Source organism: Branchiostoma lanceolatum, chromosome 13, assembly GCF_035083965.1.
Source record: "Branchiostoma lanceolatum isolate klBraLanc5 chromosome 13, klBraLanc5.hap2, whole genome shotgun sequence".
NCBI classification, from domain to species: domain Eukaryota; kingdom Metazoa; phylum Chordata; class Leptocardii; order Amphioxiformes; family Branchiostomatidae; genus Branchiostoma; species Branchiostoma lanceolatum.
The window spans coordinates 13,639,473-13,664,799 of record NC_089734.1 but is presented as its reverse complement, the minus strand read 5'-3'; the positions used below and the strand labels follow the sequence as shown (position 1 = coordinate 13,664,799).

The window sequence follows — 25,327 nt, the reverse complement described above, 5'->3', positions numbered from 1 at the left end:
GGGACCCGGGGCGGAACCGTCGGGATGTAAAGGCGTCCAGGGCCGAGGCGCCTGTCAGGAATGTCCGCTGTTTGGATTGATCTCCTGAAACACACAGCAACACTTACCAATGACCCATTTGTAAAGACAAAAAAGCTAAAACAGGAGCATCCCTTTCCCTCCCCAAAATGTTTTCTTTCTTTCATTCAATTCAGAAAGTAACCCTAATATGGTTTTATTCGTGTACCATCATCCGGTTAAGATTTTTTTTCATCTATCATCTTCAACGTATAACGTATAAAGTATATATTTATCGGTATAGCGGGTACGATAATTATCATAACCAGCCTGCGGCTTAACACAGCCGTTGTATCTAGTGAGGATCTACTGTACTTGGTGGCAACGAGCTTCACTGAATAATCCACGACCTCCTTTCCTAGGTGTTAGAGTATGGCCCATTTTAATGAAACAGAACAATGTCTTCTTTAATCTACATTGGATGAATGAAGGGAAGATGGAAAGAACGAACGAGTCGACGAATGGCAGAATTAACGAACACACAAACAAACAATTATAAACAAACAAGAGAATGAGTGGGTACATGAATTAACATTGCAGCTAATAGTCTTTGATTTATCAAAACAATATTTCAGCCACCCACAGGCCAACATATAGCTCTCCCACAAGTTTATTTTTCCTTGATAAAAGGGTCTTTTAAAAGTCAAAACGCGTGTAACGAATGACAGTGTGATTCACACCAAATGACAACATTCTCACTTTTACCCCTTCCATGGACCTTGTTATGATGATAATTTCACTCCGACTTTCCTCCCTAAAACAAAGGGAGAAAAGATATTCATAATTTTCCTTCGAAGAATTTCTGCCTCTTGGCAGGTCTAGAGCAACTGCGTAGGATCTAAAACCGCCGTCTTCATTCAAACGGACGCATACGATTTATTCGTCGGATACGTTGGCGCCACCATGCATGCGGCGTGCTTTCAGTTGGCGCGCGACTAGTGTCTCTCCGCGTACCCGGAGAAACCCGCTGCTTTCGAACATTTCAAAGGGATATATTACAGAAGTGCAGACTGGTGTCCACGCCCAAACACCGCGAACATCACCCGAGGGGTTCGGGTTCGTAATTGTGTCAGGAAACATCAAGTCTTAAGTTGTGAAATCGCCGCCTCCAACACGCGAGCCTGATTACCCGCGTTTGGTGCCGCTTTGCTAATCCTGATCAGAAACAGCTGAAGGGTGGGGAAGTCCTATCTCCAAGCAGATGTGCGCTGTCGCCTTTTTGCACGTTTTCTTGTGGCATGTTTTTGACATGTTCTATGCGTTCCCTACTACAAAAGCCCACCCGTTTTAATTACAGGTTGTTTCGCTACATTGTCAGTTCGCTACAATACGTTTCACTACATGGCAAGTCATTTCGCTACATGGCACAAGTTGTTTCGCCACATCTGAATGTTTTTCCCAAGATATGTCTTTATGTGCGTGTGTTGCTATAAGTGGCACAGTCATTGCAATAACGAATTTCTTTATTTCTCGTTACATAACAAAAAAGGGAACAAATTTGAACTACAAATGTTATAACCACATCGCGGCGCAGTGTGTTTGTGAATAAAGGCACTGTATCTCAGTGAAAACTTAAAGTCTTGTGTCACTTATTGCTTGTGGTCGAATCTACCCTTTTCTTTATAGTGGCCACCTGGCCATTGTGGAAAAATACTAGTATTTGCTCAGCTCGCCATAGACAGGCTTGACTTTATTCCACTCTTTCTACAACGAAGAAGCGCACACCAGCAAACACGTACAAAGCACCGCAACAAGGCATACGTTACATCTGCTTGGAGATTTAGATACAACGTCCCCGCTAGGTCTTTTACATACCAACTTTTACCACAGTTTCCTTAAGTGGTTTGATCTTACAAAGATCTTGTCCCTTTATTAAGAGGGCGAGATGTACTAGTGAAAATATTTGTCCGCGATGTAAAGCTTCCCGCAATCGTTAATTGTTACTAGTGTGTTTGGAAATAGTTTCTGACAGTTCTGGAGTGTAAGACTTTGCAAACCGCTAACACCCGAAGGAAGAAAGAAGCCGGAGCGAAAAACTGTCGCCAGAAAGGTTAATGATCGTCTTACTTAATTAGTTAAGGTCTACTCTGGTCATTAAGGCTGGTTTGGAAGAATTGAGATGAGACGGGATAGAAAGAATGTCAGTTGAAAGGAAAGAAACGTGAAAAATGTTGTGTAGAGTCGGACACGGAAGAAGCGTGCAAGTGGTATTGCCCTCTCGTAGATTGCTGTTAATTTTTTGTTATTTTTACTCAATGGTCAACACGTTAGGCCCGAAGGTCACTTTAAGATGTGACGCAAAGGGCACTCCGAGGTTACGGGTTACATGTACAGCAGAAGCCACTTAATCGCACAACGGATTAACGCACACTCCTGATAATTGCACGTCACCCAAAATCCCAAAATGGTTCCCATTCTCTCCATTGTTAGTGACTCCGCTTATCTGCACAGCGCATTGTCACCAATGACAAATACGCTGACAAATGGGATGTGCAGTTGAGCGTATATAACTGTAAGAACGACTCTTCTCTATAGGTCAGAAACATCATGAGACTAGCTCAACTGCTCACTACGACTGAGGAGTAACTGACCCAATAGCTATGGGAGAAGCAGGGGTTATGAAGACTGCTCGGGAAATTCCCTACCCCATTTAGACCTGAATTCGATTGATTCATATTTGTTTAATTTTACCTATTGATCTATGTGTTTGTCATAGGCAATAGAGGAAAATTTGAAATCAAAAGTCATACATTTCGGACATGTTAAAATTATTCAAATTGCGCACTTATCTGAGAGACAAGGAGAAGCGGAATATATTGGTATGGAAGGTATGTTGATTTAGAATCTAAAGGTTCTGGGTTCCAATCCTTAGCAGGCCCCGATTTTATACCTTGTCGGAGAGGCACTTAACATCTATTTCCTCACCCGACTCAGGTGAAAAGGGGTGTTTAGCGTCAGCGTTAAGCCTCAGGTCCCACGTTCGTTTGAGGAGAACCTCGCCGCACGTTAAAGGACCCTCCACACTTATCATTAAGAGGAGGTATTCATCCCTGTGTAGGTGGATCCAGTGGATCAACCTATCAGTCTAGTCTTTAACAGCTTGTACCCATTGTATACCAAACTGGTGTGTTACGCCCAAGAACATATTTATCTATTTATAGATCTTTAGGTTGGCTCCTTCAGTTAACCGAGTAACTGATTTCCAAGGGAGCCCTTACAAAATCATACCAAATCAGGATACAAAAAATTATAACTTGACATAGACTGAATGAATAATGAATTTACAATAGATTTCAATTTTAGATCTATCATTTATTTATTTGAATTTATGTTTGCATTGCATAGGATTTTTAGAAAGTTTACCGCAAGCTCTTGCCCGTAAGCTAATTACTAGAACATAAAACACGAAAAGGATGGAGAGACAACGAGGAACTGAATTCTACTCAATCAGTTTTTGGGTTCGACTTCTTTTTCCGAGACAGTGGAAGCCGAATGATTCCACTTTTTTCTGTCATGTGTGGGTTTGGTTTTGTGATGTACTAAATATAACGGTATGCAGTAACCATCAAACATAGGAGTAATAAATCATACAAACAACTCAGGATGATTAAAAAACAATAACACCTCGAAGGAAACCCAATTCGTTACTTCGATACAAGTGTCCTGCTTGTTGTTTTTATCTCTAATCCCTTTAAGCTAACCGCACTGAACAAATCCGAACACCGCTTGTCCTAGATTCTCCTCAGACACTAGTTAATCATCGCCATGTTTTGGAGATAAGGAAATCGTCTTTGAAGGACATTTTGGGGAAGTCTTTAATGTTCCCCGATAACGCAACTGTCTTAGATATGCCGACTTTGATGTCATGGGTTGCCGCATCTTTTTGGAATAACATTGAGGATAAGATATTTGTGTGTGTGTAATTAGCTGTTGTTGTTTTTCCTCATAGTAATATTTGGTCTGATGCTAGTCAGGAGCCGGAAATTCTACAAAATAAATTTCAGTTCTACTCTACTTGTAAGGTATTCTAATGGCGAGATAAAGGGCATATGCTCTTAAACAGGGTGTTAGCTTTCAAAACATGTCCCGAAACTGGATCTGTCTGTCCGATCTTGTTATTGTCTGACAGAGGATGACCCTCTTCAAAGACATTCTCCTTTCACAGCTGCTGTAACGATAGCCTGGTATACATGCCAGTATCGAGAGCTTTCCGGGATTGCATCGGTATTTGAAGCGTTTCCCGCCCGCCGAAGTCAACTTGCACGCCCGATGAGATTTTTTACGGGGTGAGATTCAGAAATATAGTTTTGCAGTTATCAGAAATATAACTAAATGCTTTTGGCAATTAAAACACAACTATGCCGGCCCGATGGTACCACGCTTCAAAATCGACAGAATAAAAGACACTACCTGAGTCGGATAGTCTTGTCCAGAGAGAATTTGTGTTTTGCTCGTGAACCATGTTTCTAAAAAGGTAATAAAACACGGTATTTCATGAAAGACATATTTGGAGACCAGAATTTTCTTGCGGGAAGAGAGAGAAAAAAAAAAGAAGTTCTATCGTTTTGGATTTCGAACATCTGCGAAATATTTAATCAGTTTCGACAATTACAAATACTGTAGCTACGCTAACGGTTTTTCAAAGGTTTCAAAGGTAGCTCGATTAAGATGATAATAGTTAAGAACACAAACGGGTTAACAATTAACTACATTGCTGTGAACATGAAAAACGATAATAATAAGGACATCTGACCGATGAAACGTCACATCGTAAACTTAGTCATTACGTGTGACATACTCTAATCACTTCTTTTCTTTACGTACTTTTGGCGAATGACAGGTACATAACGTTCGTCTTCCGCAAGGAGACGTTTCTACGGTGATGTCAAAAAGCCAGTTTGTCTTGCGATAATAGAAAATAGAGACGGCTTTAAGAATAGTTATAACACGTCATTTTTCTTGATTATTTTAAATATTATATGGAAAAATGCAGGCTTCAAAGCTGAAGCAGACGTTTTGAAGTCGGATAAGAAATTACTTTCTTATCGATACATGCTTGGATTTCTAAACGTCTTGTTAGACGTAAAGTTAATTTGTTATTAACTATTCTAGTTATCAAGTGTTTATCTACATGTTTTATCTGTCTCATTTATATCATAAAATCAGACCCAGGAAACATACAATCGTGAAAGACCTAAACATTGCACACATAATTCACAAACCACAAGAATGTTATACTTGGATTGGTTTGGGCGCAATTTGACATTCCGTGCTTTCTCTCACAAAAGCGAACCAAACGTCGGACGACACAAAGGGCAACAATACGTCGGTTCTGAAGAAACAAACTATGTACGTGAGTCACCTGGACACACCTTATGACTCACCTGATACGTCATAACTTAAAATTCCTAACATTCCACTGGCGCAACATTAGCAATCAGAAAATATTCAAGCCTGCTTAAGAGGCTAACCTTTGTACGCCTTTAACAGAATAAGGGGAACTTTATTGTGCGACAGTTGTAACTGGTACAATGTATGGTAATTCTAAAGAACTGATCTAATATGTGAATAACAGTAGAGAAAATCCATATAATACTGTACATATAAATACTAATGCTCTAAAACAGTTACTCGTTGTCTGTATTACGCGCGTGTATATATGCACGTCGATCGATGATGATGATATGTCGCTACTTAGTGCTATTACGCCCGCCGTGAAGTCTGTTGTAGAGGCTAACTTCTCGCGCTGTGGTTGCTGGAGGACAAGCCTCTGTAAGTCGGTATTACACCCGCCGTGAAGTCTGTTGTAGAGGCTAACTTCTCCACGCCTTTAAAACGCTGTGGTTGCTAGATGGACAAGCCTCTGTAAGTCGGTGTCACGCCCGCCGTGAAGTCTGATGTAGAGGCTAACTTCTCCACGCCTTTAACACGCTGTAGTATCTGAAGGACAAGCCTCTGTAAGTCGGCTCCTTTTGTTTCCTTTAGGGTGCATGTTTGTGTAAAGAACCCACTTTCAGGTAGACTGTGACGTCACCCATGACTCTGAGGTTGGCTACAGACGTCATTCGCGTATCAGGCTCTACAAATGAGGCAAACTAAGTATCGTTAAGAACCCCCCTTTGGTAAACCTACCGTCCAGGCGTTTGTTTTAACGTTAGGATGATGGCAAATATGTCGTCTATCAGTACAGTAGCTAAGAGTCCGTAGATCTCTTGCTTTGGGCTTTCTTTTATGAACAAATAGAAAAACCAAGACTTAAATATCTTCTTGCTATCAAATTCAACATTCTGCTAAATTTGACCTTTTTCCTACATTTCAAGATTCATGTTAATTGTGCTACCATCTAAACACTACATACGTTTTGTGTCTTATCTTTATATCTTAAAGCGCTTCATTCTTCTTCCTTCATCTAGCTAACTTTCTTGACTAGATGCTACATAAAAGCGGGATGGTTGTATACACTCCTTTAGTTGCCTTTGAATACACTGTATATACGGACTCGTTAGATTCCCTTCTTTCTAGTTGCTGTCACTTTACGTTCTCTCTTTTTTTTCCTCGGTTTGTTCTCGCTAACTCTTTATTTCGTCTTCCCCTAGCCAAACGCTGAAAGCTACCGAAGTAAGGTTGTGTTTCGCCCTGCTTGTTCACTTTACCATGCACCGGGTGAGCGCGCATGACTCGGGTCCTAGCTTGTCTCAGCAGATTAATTTTGCGGGCCGGTGACATGTGTGCGGGCCCGCTGGCCAATCTGGAGCGCGCTCGGACCAACCAGAGGGGCGGCTCTACGCAAACACGGCTGCCTCTAATAGCTTTCAGGCTCGGTCGCGCGCACCGCAATGTTTTGAGTTAGTTCGTGGGGAGGGGCGCGTATCTTTGATTCGTCTTCATGTGAGCGAGCGCGTGCGGTTTGGGCGGCTGTGGGAAGGCTTGTTTGTTATGCCGGGTTATCCATAAAAACCGGACCGACACTTCCGGCGGGAGGGATTCGGTCGTCAGGACAGCAGCACGACTCGACCGGCGGGTGGCGAGGCACGGACTCTGACAGAACCGCACGACGAAACGACGGCATACGACTTTTCTTGTAGAGTTCTTATTCCAGGAGGAGTGTTTCTTTTTATCTAAGACAAGAACGATGGATGTTGTACGGTACCTTCAGTTCGGGTTGTTACTCTGCACAGGGACGGTACATCTGCCTACCGTCACGAGTCTGATCGATCCTCGGTTGGACTGGCACACCCCGTCCGAGCAGGACTTACGACAGGTCCGGTGGGCCATGGCGGCTTACCACTACATGCACAACCTCGTGTGCGAAGCCGTGTTCTTCACCACAGAGCGAGAGTGCCGGACGCTAGTCTCGATCCCGCGCTCGTCTGTCCACCTGTACATGACCGAGCCTGCGGCGCGAGGCACCGGCGGGTACCTGGCCGTGTTGCCGGACGGTGGGTTAGCCCGCGCCGGCCGCCACAACGCCGTCATCGCGCTGGACCCTTACCCTAAAGCCAGCTTCGGGCACCTTGTTCTTGTGTTCTTTCTGGACACAAACGTTGCCGCCTCCAAATGTGCAAGTCAGAGCGGAGTATATCTCGGTAGGTGCCATTCATACTGTGTTTGCGATACCGTAGAGTAGTATTGTAACACAAGCTTTCATATAGTCCATAGGTCATGTTTGCGGTGTTAACTCAACGGAGTACCGCAGGAATTCGGCCCTTGACAATTTTGAAGGCCGTTCAAATCGAGGTGAGACTATCACAGGCCTAACAACTATTGCAGTTATTTCCCTCTCATCAGGTAGGTCGAACCTTTAAGACACAACTATATATACGAATGCGTGTCTTCGATGACTTAAACCTTGCTTAAAGGTGGTTACACAGTGTTTTAATTGCGAAGTAGATGTTGTAGATGGGAAAAATCAGGCGCACTTGTATCCTTTAAAGAGATGACATATGAAACCCTGTACGTTGAGCCTTGTTTATACAAACCGCCCGTCGATAAGCTGTTGTTTTGATTTCTTTGCTACTTCAGTGGGTTGTCGCGTCGTCAAAGGTCTCCCGGCCGGGGGTTCTCTGACACAATTCCATATTTGTCCCGTACGAACATGTGTCCCCCCACCCCCTTCATATCCTCACCACTAAAAACGCCACAAATGTACCCCACTGAACAATTTATGCTTAAATGTTTGTGTACGCACCGCGGGTATCCCAAAGGATGGAATGGAAGGCTATGTTTTTGTTGTTCTTCGGCGTTGGTTCCTTTTCATATGACCGACATTACCCGTATGCAAGGCGTCCACTAGCGGCAGGCAGCTCGCAAAGGGATTCTGGCCGACACTTCTGCTTCTGTAGTTCTGCTTGACTTGGAGGAACTCCTTTTTTTGTCGAGATAAGCGCCGCTATCGGATATCCGCTTGTCTCACATGTGCCGAAAGCCCGAAACCCTTGCGCGCATTTACTATTTCTTCCACTCCAGCCGGAAGTTTATGCGAGCGACTAGTTTTTAAGGGTGGGGGTGTTTGATGGCAACACCCAACTAAAACCAGGCAAATCTTTCCGAAAACCCAAGCCTGAACTTTAGCAAAAGGTTGATCTATCACGTTATTATGCTACGATCTATAACTGTTCTATACATACAATCTGGAGCGACCCCGATATTACAAACGCTGCGGTAAAGTCGGAGGTGTTTGATGGCAACACCCAACTAAAACCAGGCAAATCGTTCTAAAATCCAACCCTGAACTTTAAAAATTGATTGATCTATTATGTCATCCTAACTGTTTCGGTATCATACATACAAGCTGGAGCGACCCCGATATTAAAAACGCAGCGATGGGGGTGATTGATGGCAACACCCAACTAAAACCAGACAAATCGCTTTGAAATACCCAAGTCTGAACTTTAACAAGCGATTGATCTATTATATTATCCTATAACTGTTATATACATACAAGCTAGAGCGACCCCGATATTAAAAACGTAGAGGTAAAGTTGGGGGTGTTTGATGGCAACACCTGACTAAAACCAGGCAAATTGTTTTGGAAACCCAAGCCTGAACTTAAACAAACGATTGATTTATCATATTATCCTAACTGTTAAATTTGTATAAATACAAGCTGGAGCGACCCCGATATAAAAAACGCAGTGGTTTTAAGTACGCATTCCGCCACTAAAATCGTTCTGAAAACCAAAGCCTGAACTTTGACACACGATTGATCTATCATGTTATCCTAACTGTTAAATTTGTATAAATACAAGCTGGAGCGACCCCGATATCAAAAACGCAGTGGGTTCTAAGCCCGCTTTCCGCGACTAAAACCAGGCAAATCGTTCTAAAAAAAAAGCTTGAACTTTAACAAACGATTGATCTATAGCTATTGACTATTACGTTATCCTAACTGTTTCTGTATCATACATACAAGCTGGAGCGACCCCGATATTATAAACGCAGCGGGTTCTAGCGCGCATTCCCCGAGGACATTTTCACCAGATCGAATACCACCACGAACAAGTTACATGACGCAAGCAACACTAGACGGGGAAATGTGAACTCGCGAACTTGGTAACACCCAAGCCCGACCTCCGAAGGTACTTTTTATGCGGTCATGTGTCGGTGGTAGCTCGTAGGCGTTTGGTGACATGATTCACGTTTCGCTGCCTACACTATGTCAAACGCAATAAGGATTCCAAGTTAACCACATATTCAAGGCGAAAACGTGATGGAAAATGAATGCAAGAGAAATCACATTTAAACGTTTAAGTTTTTTTTATAGATACAAATTTTACCTTTATCAATGGGTAGTTGTTTAAAGAATGAGCACGAAAGAGAAAGGAAAACCAACATTAAAACAGGAAATATTTCAACATTTAGGTGTTCATTGCATTTTAAAACCGTTCTTCCTTCCGGTATCAGATTTTTGCTTCTGGCTTCATCAAAGAGATATTTTTTGTCTATTCGTCGAAATTCGTCACAATGGTAGAAGGATTGACATAACTGGTGACTATCGCCTTTTAAAGGCGTCAACTCGGAGACCAGACTGTAAAATTTGATCCACTCACTCCTGGATGAACCCCTACACTTTTCGATAAGTGTGGTGGGTTCTTAAACGTGCTAGAGGTTTGGCTCTCCCCAAACATTCAAGGGAAATCCGGATTTACGTACCTAACCGAAGCTAGGTACTCATTTTTACCCGGTTACAGTGCCGAGGAAACAGGCATCTATTGTCTTTCTTAAGGCACAACGATTGGGTCACAACTTTTAGATTATCAACAATCCTAACCTTACTTCATTTTGGTACGTCCCGTTCATTTTATTGTGTCGGAAATAAAGTTTAAGCTTGGTACAACATATTTCGCCAATACAGAAAAAGTTTCATACAGGTTCAAAGATTTAATGAGGTGTTATCAAAAATCGAATAAAGGAATCTCAATGTTTTTGTTAAAATACCGTTGCATTGAAAACGAAACCATTTTTCTCTCGCAAAGCATCCTTTTTAAAGGGAAACAGTGTAATATCCAAGCAGATGATTAAAATGCAAAATCTTTAGGTGTTTTGTCTCCCTAATGTTAACCATTGTGAGACTTAATCTGCAATGTACTAGATTCCTTGTTTGTTTGTTTATGTCAAAGCGACCACAGGTGGTGCATTCCCTTTCGCCTGAGGAAAAAAGTATTCTTACTCATATTTCCAACATTTCAGCACAAAGACACTACGTTTGCATGAGTTCTTTTAGCTTCAAACGTCGGCAATGTTTGCTTTGGTCGAATGTCCCAGAGACAGTTGCGTTATTCAACGACCCGTATGTATGTCGCTCTTTCAAACGTTAGAGTGAATAAACAAGTTCTAAGAAAGGACGTACTGAGAAGACCGAACATTCACTTTCTGTCAATGGATTTTATTGAAGTGTCAGTTCAAAGGTTCTAAACCATGTTGTGAAGGCCAAAAGGCTTAAGCGTCCTCGATAGCAACAGCTGTCTGATTTCTTCTGCCCTTTCTTCTATGTAATCACTTAGCTTGATATCTACTGCATTTGTTGTTTTGTGTCCAAAATGAAAATCAAAAGATTCAATCTACCAAGCGCTTTAAACAACAGCATGATCTCCTAAAGGGCTATGAAAATATTAAAAATCATCCATGAACCAAGCGGTTTCAATAAGATGAGCAGCAAGATCTCTCATATTCTGTAAACATTTTTTCCTAAGTACTCCGTATTTTCTATCGATAATTATAAAGGCAAATTCTTCCCGTCAGCTAGTAGTGACACCTATAATGTGGTTATGGTATTGCGGGATGCATACATGTAACGTAATTGTTCAAAAGTCGTAAATTTTACCAGACCCTTTTTATCTATCGAGTAAAAGTTGTATAAGGATGAGGACAAAAAAAGCCACAACGTGTTGCTGGTAGTAGTCTCTACAGTAGGCGATTCTACGGCTGGGGTTGTGATATTCTCTTTTTATGTGTGCGTGTGTCACAGGCTATTCTCTGTTTGCTACTGTATTCTAGTATAATGACTCTTGTAAAATCGTAAGACTTCTTACGACTAAAATGACTGAGGCTAGCAATAACCTTGTCAGTGGTTGGCCAAAAAAGTAGTTATTCAAGCAGCTGGATGAAATTTTGAAACAGTCAGACGGCAGTTTTTTGGCGTATCCTATTACCTGGATGTCTAATCTTCATTAACGTTGTCATCAGTGATAGGTTCGAATTCTGTCACACAATGCTTTAAAAAATGTGCGAAATCGTTCCACAGCCCATGACAAATGTGACGGCGCTCTCACTGCGATCTCGTTGCGACCTAAGCTGGATTTATATAACCCTTACCTTCATAATTGTAATATCATTCAAAATGTAAAGTTTGACTGAAAATGCAACAAAACACACAAAGCGTAAAAAGATTAGTCCTTTATCTACGAAATTCGTTGAGCGTTCTGGTCAAGTCGCAGATAGAGCGCAGCGAGGTCGCCAACCTATAACGGAATGGGGGTATAAGTAGTTCAAAATTAACCAAATTAAGATCGCCAGCCGTAGTGAGGCCTGCTTTATAGGCTATACCCTTGTAGGGACTGTTTTGTGTGGATGGGAATCGATCCCGTGGACACTGCGCCCGTACGGTCGATACCGGTACCATCTGTCACCGAGTCTTCATCAGCCAGCTGTGCTGCGACTATTTGGGGTCAGAGAGGTCCGGTGATAAATGTACACACTGTACCGCCGTCCGCAGGCGGTGCTCAAAGAGAAAACAAATCTTCAAAGTTTCTGACACGTTTTTATCAGCTACCGGAGTTGTCCAAACAAACAGAGGACAATGTAACCGTTGTTGATGGTATACGTGTGGAACGGGATGATATTCAAGAAGACTCAGAGAGATACACCTGCGGCGTATGTAGACAGCGTTTTAACCTTCTCACTGTATTCTTTAGATATTATAATGCAGTTAAAGGTAGCATGCAGAAGGTTAGGTAGCAGAGCACATAACCCATAAGAGCAACCACTTACGATCGCGAGTTTATTAAAAGTAAAAGAAAACAAGAAACAAGAGACGTCTACATGTGCACACATCGACGCAGGCACGATTCAAAATAGAAGGCTATTGGATCATAAACACGGATGTCCTGTTAGTACGTTAATTCGGGTTATCGCAAATGATGATCTCATCTATTATGACCGTGAACATGTCACGATATTCTTGACGATTTACAGAGAAAAAGAAGATAAACATTTTCCTTTTATAGCTATAAAACAACTAAATAATTTTTCCTTTAGAAAGGACCGATATTGTTTTGGTAGTTTTGCCACGTAAGCTTTGCTTTATTCTCCTCTCTTCCCCTCTTGGGTAAGCGCTGTAGAGTTGAATATGCAACCTTTGTACAGACGATGATCCCAAAGCCGATGTAACTTTTTTCATCGTCTCGTCTATTTGTGGCGTTCTCTTTCGTGGTCATCAAAGAGTCAATCCGTATCCACGCATCTGCTTAGAGACTAGGTAGACGAGATGGTACTCCGCTCAATGGTTTCCATGACGACGATTTTGGATTCTCGCGGAGCAAATCTCGCGTGAAAGCCCGAGAGTGTATGTCTCCTGGCAGGCAAAAATACTTGGAAAGCAACTTGTCCCCCTAAAGATTAAGTAGAGGAGATGGTGAGCCGCCTCCAGGTTCCCATGGCGACGACTTTGGAACATTGCGGAATATATCTCGCGAGAAGGCCCGAGAGTGGGTTCAGTTGAGTTTGAAAAAAGGATGGGCAAAAAGACGTACACAACAAGCCGTATCCTAACACCTGCTTGAAAATTCAGGTAGAAGAGACGGTACAACGAATCAAGGGTTTCCATGGCGACAATCTGAATTCCCGCAGAACATGTCATATCTCGCGAGAAAGTCCGAGAGCTGTCCGATGGTGTACCATCTCTCTTCGCCCAAACGCAACTATGTAAGTGCCAAAGGGTCAAGATCGGCGGAATGCTGCTGACAGCCTGGTGCGTGAAATGACAAGGCTGCATGAAAAATGCAGTCCCACGCGTTCAGACAAATGCTCTGACACTCAAGAGCCGGAAGATATGTGGCCCTCCTTGCCCCCGCACTGACAACAACTTTCTTTTTCTTTCTGCAAAATGTCTTGAAATTGCTACGAGGAATCGTAACGTATTCTACCATTTTAAAGTTTGGCTGAATATTCGTTACCGACATGGAAAATGGAGGTATATTTTTTGGTCTGTCTGTGTGTTTGTGTGTTTCCGGATATTCGTGGTCAGCATAACTTGAGAACCTCTGCATCGATTGTAATGATAATTGGTATGCGCGTAGGTGTTGGGAAGACAAAGGTCAAGGTCGATTTTAGGCCCTCTGGTGGTTTACCATGTTTCTTTGGCGCAATAACTGGATTGAAGGTTTTTCTTTAGAATGAGACCAGAAACCACGCTTCTGTAACAGGTTTACAGATGAGCTATATATTGTTTCAAGTTTACGTCAGCGTTTCACACCATATAGCACACTACTTTGTTTTACATATTTTCAATGCCATTGGCTCTACAATTATTGCACACAAGAACTCGGTCTTCACTTCATCATACACTGTTCAAGATCCATTCAAGATATATAATTATGTCGATCCTAACCCAGAAAATGTAATGATATATATGTTCCTTACACTTCAAAAAGGTGAGAGAATCCCATGAGTTATTCTCTTCACAAACAGAGGGAGCATTTGTAAAGCACTCGTGAAACAGTACCCCCACCCCCTTTTTTGGCTGCGCTGTTACACATCACAATTTCGACCGGTTATTGGGTTTGACACCACCATCTTGACGTGCCTATCATCATTGTGCCGGTGTGGCGACTTGCCTGGCTAGTTCTGGCGCGACTCGAGATTGTGTTCGAGCTCGTTACGACATATTACACGGGATGTATATTAACACTGTCCAACCCTTGAGTATTTCACCCCTAGGCCTTCTACGACTGGACAATTTTTGAAGATACAGGGGAAAAGTATAGTCTTTATCAGACTAACTACGCCGACTGTAGGGAGAATATTTGCCGGTGGTGTTTGGCCAACATAGGGTTTCATGTGCAGGCGAGGGGAAATGTTAACCTTACCTTGGACTGATTCTACCGGTCAATTATTCCTTTTCTTTGCCGAATTCTACGATCCATACCGCCGTATGAAGGCCTGATGGAGGCTAGAGAAAGCACCAGTCTTGTCCGAACTGCAACTTAGTATTAAACGTCTGTACCCAGGTCACTATAGTGGCTACATAGATAACATAATCGTTTTAAGGCATATGAATCCTTCTTAGTAATTCGTTCATATCAATTGTAAACTTTAAAGACACCTTGTTTTGTTATGTCTTATATCTTACTTCCCCAATGTACCAATCGCTCGAACAGTAGCCTAAAAGTGCATGCAATAGAGTTGCTTCAGAGAAATTACCGGTGTTGTTTTGACCCATTTTTGTGTGAGAGATTAATTGTTTCCTTATTGTTGCTGTAATAATGATAGCTACTACAAATGTTACGATAACAGAAGGTAAAAAAAACAACAGGAAGTTCCGCTGCAGTACCGTAAGAAGCCACAGGGGGCCCCAAATCGACCTTGACCTTCGTCTACCCAAAACTTATCAACATACCAAATGCCAGCACAATTCATCCATAGCTTCTTGAGTCTATGCAGGAACACAGAGTATATACAGAAACACAGACACACAGACTGTCACACAGACATACTGAAAACAGTACCTCCTGCACGGAGGTGAATAAACAAACCACGGCAGGCAAAAATGACGCCAATATATAACACCGATAGAACAACGAATACAAGAGCCTCGTCCAAAGGCTATAGAATTTTTTGGCACAGTTGGGTATCGTGGACCGAATGTGATGCCTAGTTTTAATTAGTCTTGACGTTTGTGACAAGGTTTTTTATGATAGCTATGATAAATTACTGCACATTCTATTGAGGATGGCAGGGTGGTGGACTCCAGTATTTCTTCATTGCATAGTTTCAATTCCTTCACACCACGGTTTCTCTCGCAAATATTTTTCAGTAGAATGGTTTTGCCAATTTGGGGCTTTTTTCAGTTCTTTTCTTGCTTTCCAAATGTTGGAGTGCGACATTGTTGTGCGATGCCGATGACACCAGCGGTTAGAGTGAAAACCTTTCATCGTAGTTTTAATGCCTTCACAGCACGATTTCTCTGGCAACTATTTTTCAGTAGAATGGTTTTGCCAATTTGGGGCTTTTTTCAGTTCATTCCGAGTGTTGGAGTGCGACATTGTTGTGCGATGCCGATGACACCAGCGGTTAGAGTGAAAACCTTAAGTTCATAGGTTTGATGCCTTCTCACTACTGTTTCTCTGGCAAATATTTTTCAGAAGAATGGTTTTGCCAATTTGGGGATTTTTTTCAGTTCTTTTCTCGCATGCCAAGTGTTGGAGTGCGACATTGTTGTGGCGTGCCGATGACACCAGCGGTTAGAGTGAAAACCTTTCTCTTCGTAGTTTTAATGCCTTCACAGCACGATTTCTCTGCCAAATATTTTTCAGGAGAATGGTTTTGCTAATTCGGGGCTTTTTTCCGTTCTTTTATTGCATTCCGAGAGTTGGAGTGCGACATTGTTGTGGCATACCGATGACACCAGCGGTTAGAGTGAAAACCTTAAGTTCATAGTTTTAATGCCTTCACACCACGATTTCTCTGGCAACTATTTTTCAGTAGAATGGTTTTGCCAATTTGGGGCTTTTTTCAGTTCATTCCGAGTGTTGGAGTGCGACATTGTTGTTGAATGCCGATGACACCAGCGGTTAGAGTGAAACCTTAAGTTCATAGGTTTAATTCCTTCACACCACGGTTTCCCTGGCAGATATTTTTCAGTAGAATGGTTTTGCCAATTTGGGGCTATTTTCAGTTCATTCCGAGTGTTGGAGTACGACATTGTTGTGGCATGCCGATGACCGTAGCGGTTAGAGTGAAAACCTTTCTCCTGTGGATGACGTTATGAGTGGGAAATAACAGGGCACGTGGGCGGACAGGGGTCGGCCTGGTGTGGCGCCTCCCGGGGTGCCTTCCGAGCGACATGAGACACCTGCTTCGGCTGTCAGGGAAAAGTAAAATGTGAAGGATGAGTTTTTTTCTAACCTGAGTACCAGCCTCCGTAGTGATCGCTGGCTCAAAAAGGATCGCTTGCTAATCCGTGGTTAAAGCGATTGTTTTGAGCCAGCGGTCACTACGGAGGCTGGTACTCAGGCTAGTTTTTTTTTCGCCCCATAGGCTTACATGTTATAATGGTTAAATGTTGTTCCGCTACATTGTCCGTTCGCTACAGTACTTTTTCGCTACATGGCAAGTCGTTTCGCTACATGGCACAAAGTTCTTATACGCGTTTTACATGGGCGCGTTCGCAATGAAGCTATAGGAAATGTACCAATGTCATTCGTTCTATGTTGAGAACATTTATCCTAGATCATTTTTAAAAGAAATGCAAGAAACGTCACTGCATACAATGTCTGTTTATGGCAATTACAAACTGTACTAAGCTATAACCCACAAAAGGCAAATTCCAGCTGTAATTGCTCGACCGCACCACTCAAAATACAGGACTGTGCACGTCCGATCTCGCGTTTTTTTTGGGGGGGACGGATTCTATTAGCTATAGGGTGCCCACAGGGAGACCCAAATGCAGTCATCCTCAATTGAGGTGAAGCATGAAGTAGCTAGTGGTAAATAAAGCGATGTGGCTTCGCTAAGGCTCGCGTTTTTGGCCAAGCACACACCGGGTCACCCCTACTCTTCTCGATAAGTGTGTTGGGTTCTTTTACGTGCAGAGGTTTGACGCTTGAGGCTCATGCCTGAAACTCTCTGATACACAAGACTGTCCGATTTACGTCACCATCCGAAATGACGAAAAGGATTCAGTATTGGGACACACAAGTTTTCTTGTCGGTTGCTGAAAGTGATTTGAGAGTTTGTATCTTAAGCAACTGAAAATAGTATGTATTAAGTAAAATAAAATTAGAAATAACATGTTTGCGTTAGGCGTCATTTAGGAGATATATCTAGATCCAAAAGAAATTGGTGGAATAACTCACCACTCGTAAACTACCCTCCTCCCCCCGCTAAATCTTTATACTACCCCATGGTAAGATTTCACCGTACGCCATTGCAAACTTCCAAACCCACCCTAGCCTTCTTGACTGCTATACCCCCCTATACATTGATTTAAAGCGTACAGTCAACTTCTTGACAAGGTCAGAGCTCAAACCTCTCTATACCACTTGTTTGAAAACTTATTTCCGCTCTTTCAGGAAGGACCGGATATGTTTGTCATTTCTAACAGGACTAAAGTTGTTATATAAGCCCCTCACAAAACTAACAGCTAGGACGGGTTAATACGATGAGGCAATTTCTAAACATGGCAATCTCAACTCCTCGAGTGGAGGACGAATAACAATGATAGCTTAAAGCATGGGTCGTCACTCTAAGCTTTGCATTTCTTCTTCTTGAATCGACGCCAACATTTGTGGGGGTTAAAAACACACGCGACAAATTAAATGTCTATTTTTGCAAGCAGGTGCTTCGGAAATGGGGAAACGGTGGGGGATAGAGTCATCCTGTTTTCCAAGAAGTCGGTTTGAATCCGCGATATCCTCTTTTCTTGATTATTCGTTGTATATCCTGTGAGAGGGACAAGGAATTATGTCTCTATATACAACACGATCGTCTGTGTCCGTATGTGGTGTCTTCAACTTGCAAAAACTCGTTTTGAAGCTGCGACGTCTTATTTTCTTGATCCGTTGTGTATCCTGTAGAAGGGAAAAGTGATTATGTATCTATATACAACACGATCGTCTGTGTCCGTATGCGGTGTCTTTGAGTTCTCACTTAAGCCACGGGTTGTGTTTTGTCTTAGACGAACAAGGAAGTCGCTATAGCACAGGATTTTCGAATTTAGCACCCTTGTCACGTGTCCTCCGACTGGTTCACCGGACGGCAGGACATTCTTGCGACTGTCGTGGGCAAGTCGTACAACATACAGCTGTTCTGCGACGGAAAAGAATATTCTATTGGAAGGTCTATCATATCGATCTTTTCAGAAAATAAGAGTATACGTAAAAAAAAGGGACTTCGCAATTGCGGGGTCATATCCGTCGAACGATTTTAAAACAGAATTTTCAAACAGGCTCTGAAAGAAATAACCGCCGAAAAAGATCTAAGACAGCGCTTTCCAAGACATGTAACAAGACAGCTGAAGCTTGTACGACAACATGCACGACTACCCAAAGAATAACCTCAGATTACGATCGTACGATGATCGCACGACGATCGCACAACAATCGCACGACGGTCGTACAACGACGAATGCTACCGGCCACTCTACGGCCACTTAAAGCTTACGACTCTATACGAGATAATAGCGTGACTAGTAATTTCCTTGTTTTGTCAGAATTGTGGGCACGGCGAAGTAGTGCTTACTGTCGAAAGCCACGGTTTCCCGGTTACAGGATGTAAGACACTTCCGTCTGAAACCTCAATAAGTGTAAACCAATTATCACAGGACGCCTTGTGCGAGCTATTAATAGCTACTGTAGAACTGGGCATAAAGGCGTGAAGTGCGAATTTGAGACAGCAAATTGTATTGACTCAGAACTCCCTACGTTTTTCATACCTAGTACTGTTTGCACTAACGAATCTTACGCCTGCTTTAAAAATTTCTATTTTTCTGTTCTTTTTATTTCTCAATTTTTTGTTTGCTTCTAAAGTTCTCCTTTCTTTGTTTATCCCTCCTTCTATTTTCTCCTTTTTTTTTCATTGTTATCTTTTTCGTCTCTTCCTTCTTGAGAAATCTGTAGTTTCGGAGCGCTGTGTTGGACGGCATCAACGCCTTTATCCGTTGACACGAATATCGTGTTAGGCCTAATTATGCAATTTGCCAGAAAATCCACCTATTTGTATCTACCGAACCTTGTGCCAACTAAAGACTTGAACTTTACTCGACACTGGACAAGTCTCCTGTTAGGGACAGGAAATGGTTTAGCCCTGCTAAGTTTAGAACAAAATAGCTTAGCGCTGTGGGTTCTCGGAAAAGGGTGGAACTTGTACTATTAGTCTGTATCCCACGCTGTTTCTAAAGGCATACTGTCAAGCCAGCTGCTCGGCTATAGGACCAACATGCCCCCGACGAAATGTACAGTCAGCCCCCGGCCCTGAGTTATGCTTGCGTCACATTTACAAGCCGGGACCCGACCGGGCTGTTTGAGAAAACAAAGAATAAAAAAATGCATTTTCAGAATTAACATGATTTATGGTATTTCTGTTTTGTGTGTTTTGTTGTCTTCTATATCGTATTTTTCGTTTCCGCAATCTACCCGACCGGGCCCCGCTTTGGAAATGCGACCCTAGCATAAGACCTTAGGCAAGTAAATTTCATTGGGGGCATGTTGGCCTAGGAACCGAGGAGCTGGCTTGCGCATGCCCTGTGAAACAGTCTGTCACGAAGGCTATTAGACCCTTTCCACTAGATGGTGACCATTGATTGACATAGATTAGATTTGTATGACTTAACAAATTAAATATGATATATGATGTCAAACTGTGACATGAGAGAAAACAAAACTTATAGATTTTACTTTTCTATTAATGCATAACAAATTGAACATGATCTATGATGTCAAAGTGTGACGTAAAAGAGAACAAAAATTACGAATTCCACTTCTTTATTAATGGAATTTGTTTGAACTAGTAACGAGAGTTTCGGTCGCCCAATGGTCAGTGTATAGAGGATATAACCAAAATGAAGAAGGGAGATTTTGTGCCTTTTTTATCAGGTCACTGACCCCAGTATGAGAGCGTGAGATTATGTTTGTCCAGTGTCTGTAGAACAAATCCCGTGTAAGATAGTATCACGTGTCTACTGACGTTAGACTACATTGTATAAAACTGCTTCGTTAGAACGCTTATATACGCGTAGTCGTATTTGGCTGTTTAAAACAAAATCCATTCCCTAAAGAATATGGCAAGAAAATCATGGCATGGAAAAAAAATGTGTTGTACTATTGTGTGCACAGTGCAGTTTCCGCGAGTTAGGCTTGAACAGGCACGGAACAACATGAGTAATCCCATAACAAATATGACCCAGTCCTTTTCATAACACGTGTGCTGTGTTACGTTTGCATGTTTTGTGGACTTAAGAGCTTTGCTTGGTTCTAAGTCATCCTTAGACTACGAAATATATAAATACACATATTTGCCCAGGTTACGGCATTCGTTCTGATAGTGACATGTCCCTTTAGATGTCCTCTCTCTACAGCTCCAGTGGTTGGAGGTGTCTCCCTTGTTTAAGTCTGGCTGTGAATGAGTTGGGGTTGAATTGAAATTTGATTACACTTCAGAAAAAAAGATACTACATTTATATACGTTGTTCTAGATGTACATATTATCATTGCCTTTTCCTGTAGAAAATCGTCACTAGCTCAAACCATTGAAACAAAATGAACTGCAGTGACCTTTTTATCTATATAATCTCCAATCAGATGTCAGGACGTTTTCTAGCCGGTACTGGTGTGGTTTTCTAGCAGTGGGTGACTATATAGTACTGCCTAAAAGCCGGCTTGTCAGAAAACGATACGATTTTCCACCCCAACATCTACTTGGAGAATGGAGATCAGTAGCTCCCATCCAGACACGGATACAGTAATCTGTATACATTTCACTCTGTCCTCTCATTTCCGGTGTTAGTACGTGCGATTACGTTGTTTAGCGGAAGCTTTTTTGTCATGACCTTTGTCCGTATAAAGTTTTTGGCAGTACAAAAACTTTTTGGTACAAATAAACGTGATAATATGAATTACATCCAAGCGTGCTTTGACTCTGGCTTTTTCTGAAAGAGAATAAGAAACCTTGAACTTTTTCCAAGCAATACAGTTATTGTTGGTTGCGAACTATAGCGACGCTGTATTGCGTTGTCCGGGTATAGGAATAACAGTATGCTTTTTAATGCTATACTTTTACTAATTCTTTAGTTCCAAATATTTTAGACACTTATACGGCGTTCTCTTGGTTTGAATGCCGTATAAAAAAATGGCACTTTGTTTTCTAAATCGAGACATCATCTTTTAGACATTAGGAATTCTTGCATTTCTTGCCGTAGCACATTGAATTTTGTGCCTCATAGGATGTCATTCATACGATAAAGATAGATGTAGCATAGAATAGATTGGTTCAAAATTGTACAGTATTCGTTAATCCAAAACCCAAAATTTTATTTCAATTACGCGTGCCATAACCGCAGTTAGTTTTGTTGCTTTATAAAAGCAAATATGCCCTATCTTGAAATAGCAATTTTTTTGTATATTCTGCACGTTTTTAACCATAGTTTTGATGAAAATCTTTCTTGGGCTTTGCTGAAAGGATGTTTAAACTACCCCCTAACACGTGTAAAGGCTTTACTGTTCCAAAACCAACATAAATTATAAAGCCCCGTAACGCCCCCCTCCCCCTTCGCGGTCAGTACCAGTGTGTTCCCCCGCCCATCTCCGGCCCGACGTGTGAATCAGCAATCTTCAAATAATCTGCTGTTGACACAGCTAAGAGAACATGAAAGGGTGTGTGTGCGAGGCTTGAATAACGTGTTGACATGACCAATCAGGGCTAGACATACAAGACTTCGTTACGTAGAGGAATTAGAGGCAGACAACAGAGTGACATCTTTTGCGACGTAACCGAAGTTTTCAGGTCCCCCGGACCGTGGTACTACGGATTAGGCCCTGCAAACATTGCAGCATGTTTGTCCTGCATGCAACTTGAACACTGTATTAGGATCAACTCTTCAAAGAGTCTTTTTTAAATCTTTATTACAGGAGGTATGCATGTTGTAGTGATACGAAGAGTCATCGTTTAGGGCCCGGTCAAATTTATCGTACGATGGTCGTGTTACGCCTTAGGACAGGATATCGTAAATATAGGGGATTCTTGAGATAGTTGTGTATAAGTCGTACAACATACAGCCGTCTTGTCATCGGAAAGGCTGTCTTAGATCCTTGTCGGCGGATGGTTTTGTCATTGCCTGCTGGACAATTGTACGACACCAAAAATCGTACAACGGCGACCGCGCAGTCACTGACACACGCTGTAGTGCAATACTGCAATTCACACAGTACACGCTAGGTGACGAGAACCAACGAATTGCTTAAGGCATCTTGAACAGGTAAGGACTGGGAGAAGAATACCGCCGGTGTCCTGTAGCCTTACCGCGCCAGTGGCGAGGACATGCTCGCTTAGCCACGGCTCTGAAACCGATACTTTTGATGCTGGCACCAGCTCTCTCGCCATACTTAACTGTGACTCCACAGGTCACTGAGAAATAACCTTTTCATATCGCCGCGCGCACTCTAACACCTCCAAACACTGGGGCTGTGTATACATAGGCTAGTACCTGTACCTATACCTGCACCTGTACCTGTAAAATTGTTATTTTCGTATCGCCGAACCCGCTTCAACACCTCTAAACACTTGGGCTGTACCTAGGCTACCTGTACCTGAATGTCTAGTGTACCTGTACCTGTAAAATTGTTTAGGAACAGGTCTCTGAGAAATCATATCGCCGCACGCACTCTAACACCTCAAACACCGGGGCTGTGTATACCTGTGTGTACCTGTACCTGTAAAATTGTTCAGGTAAATGCCCGGACCTGAACAGGTCACTGAGAAATAACCTTTTCATATCGCCGCACGGACTCCAACACCTCTAAACGCTGAAGCTGTGTATACCTGTGCGTACCTGAAGCTGAACGTCCAGTGTACCTGTACCTGAACAATTGACAGGCTCGGACCTGAACAGGTCACTGAGAAATAACCTTTTCATATCGCCGCACGGACTTTAACACATCCAATCACTGGAGCTGTGTATACCTAGATTAGTACCTGTATCTGTACCTGAATGTCTAGTGTACCTGTACCTGTAAAATTGTTCAGGTACAGGCCTGGATCTAAACAGGTCACTGAGAAATAACCTTTTCATATCGCCGCACGCACTCCAACACCTTCAAACACTGGGGCTGTGTATACACCTAGGCTAGTACCTGTACATGAACGTGTAGTGTACCTGCATCTGTATAATTCTTCAGGTACATGCCCGGACCTCAACGTCAGGTATACCTTTTGCTATACCTGAACAAACTATGATGACAATAGTAGCAAATTCTAACACAATAGAATCGTAGAATGGATTATTTAATTCCTCTATTATTAATGGTATAGGTATTATTTTCATTCTTTGTTATATTGTATATACTTAAATATAATTCGATATAACGTGTAAGATAACCAATACTGAAAAACAAAATTGTTGCCAGAATCATTTTATCCCTTAAAAACTGTTCTAAAGCCAAAAGAAATTTAATTTTTTGGGCAATATCGGTAATTATACTTTAAAATGCGTACATTTTTTAAATCTCGTTTTCTGTGTCTTGAATGCTGTGTGTTACTATGGTGGTGAAATGCGTACAATGCTATCTTGTAGCGGCACTACTTTAAGTTATTTACTTAAGCCCCCCTCTCACTGGACCCGCGGCACGCTGGCGGCGTCGCTGCAGCCATATCCAATCCAATTGAGAAAGTCAAAGCAGAATTTCATCGACAAAAAACGAATCTTTTAAAGCTTTGTTTGTTTTGTTGTCTTTTTGGTCATACTTGTACGTTTTGAATGATATTCCCATTATAAAGTCAAGGGTAACACAAATCCTAACACAAGTCCAGTGAGAGGGGGGGGGGGGCTTTAGGGGAACTACAGCTCGGTACACCTTTACGTATGCTCTACGAAGTGTGTGGATTGCCACGGGTTTCCAACTATACACAGAGGTCATACTTGACTACGGGTGGAATTTTTCAAACAATAGAATTATCAACAATTTGAACACAAGAGTACTGTCTCTGTAAAGCTACCATTGTCTCTCCTTGTATAAAAGAATACCATCCGTAAAATCTCCTTATTGAAAGAGCAACACAAGGCTCTTTCGTGGATTTGATCCTATTGTCAACAATACAGGGTTGGTGTTTCTTTGAAATTGTGTTTGAAGTCTTCCGACAGATGTTTATAAACTAGGGATAGTCTCCGGATCTGTGTTGTGTCGCTGGAAATGTGATGAACTGTTGCATGTGTTCAGCACACAGTAAGACTCGACAGCACGTGCACATCACATAAACTTCGCGAAGAGGGTATAGTTTTGGGCCTGTCTGTGTGAGTGTCTGTCTGTGTGTCTGTCTATTTATGTGTGTGTGTGTGTGTGTGTGTGTGTGTGTGTGTATGTGTGTGTGTGTGTGTGTGTGTGTGTGTGTGTGCGTGTGTGTGTGTTTGCGTTTCCGTTTTTTGTAGTCAGCATAACTCAAGAACCTCTGGATGGATTACGATGATATTTGGTATGTGGGTATGTGTAGGGAAAACGAAGGTGATGGCTCCCTGGCATGTGTCCTTGGTACTGCAGCAGAACGTCCGTTTTTTTTTTTAAATTTTTTGACCTGTACATGCTGTGATTTTGATATGTTTGGTGGCAGATAGCTTGTGATGTAAGAAAGAAGTGGTGTAGGTTTGGGCCCGCTAGCAGCTTGCTCTAGAACCACCGGGGCATTTTACCTTCGCGAAGAGTGAAGACGGTATCATTTTCGGTGTATATGTGTGTCTGTGTGTGTGTGTGTCAAAGACGTGCCCTCGGGCCAATCCGAAAACTCAACAAGTGGCCCAAGGCTGTCCATAAATGGCCATGAAATGAGCAAGATGGCTCAGGGCCAAGCC

General features: G+C 42.3%; 1 protein-coding gene across 1 annotated transcript in view; it reads left to right on the top strand.

Moving 5' to 3' along the window:
• Positions 1–6,779: 6,779 nt before the first annotated feature.
• The window catches only part of LOC136447504 (uncharacterized), a 31,652-nt gene continuing 13,104 nt past the window's right edge, over positions 6,780–25,327 (top strand). The window contains exon 1 of the mRNA XM_066446499.1: positions 6,780–7,643. Within this exon, the coding sequence (XP_066302596.1) occupies positions 7,190–7,643 (454 nt within the window). The 5' untranslated portion in view covers positions 6,780–7,189. The remainder of the gene's footprint in view (positions 7,644–25,327) is intronic.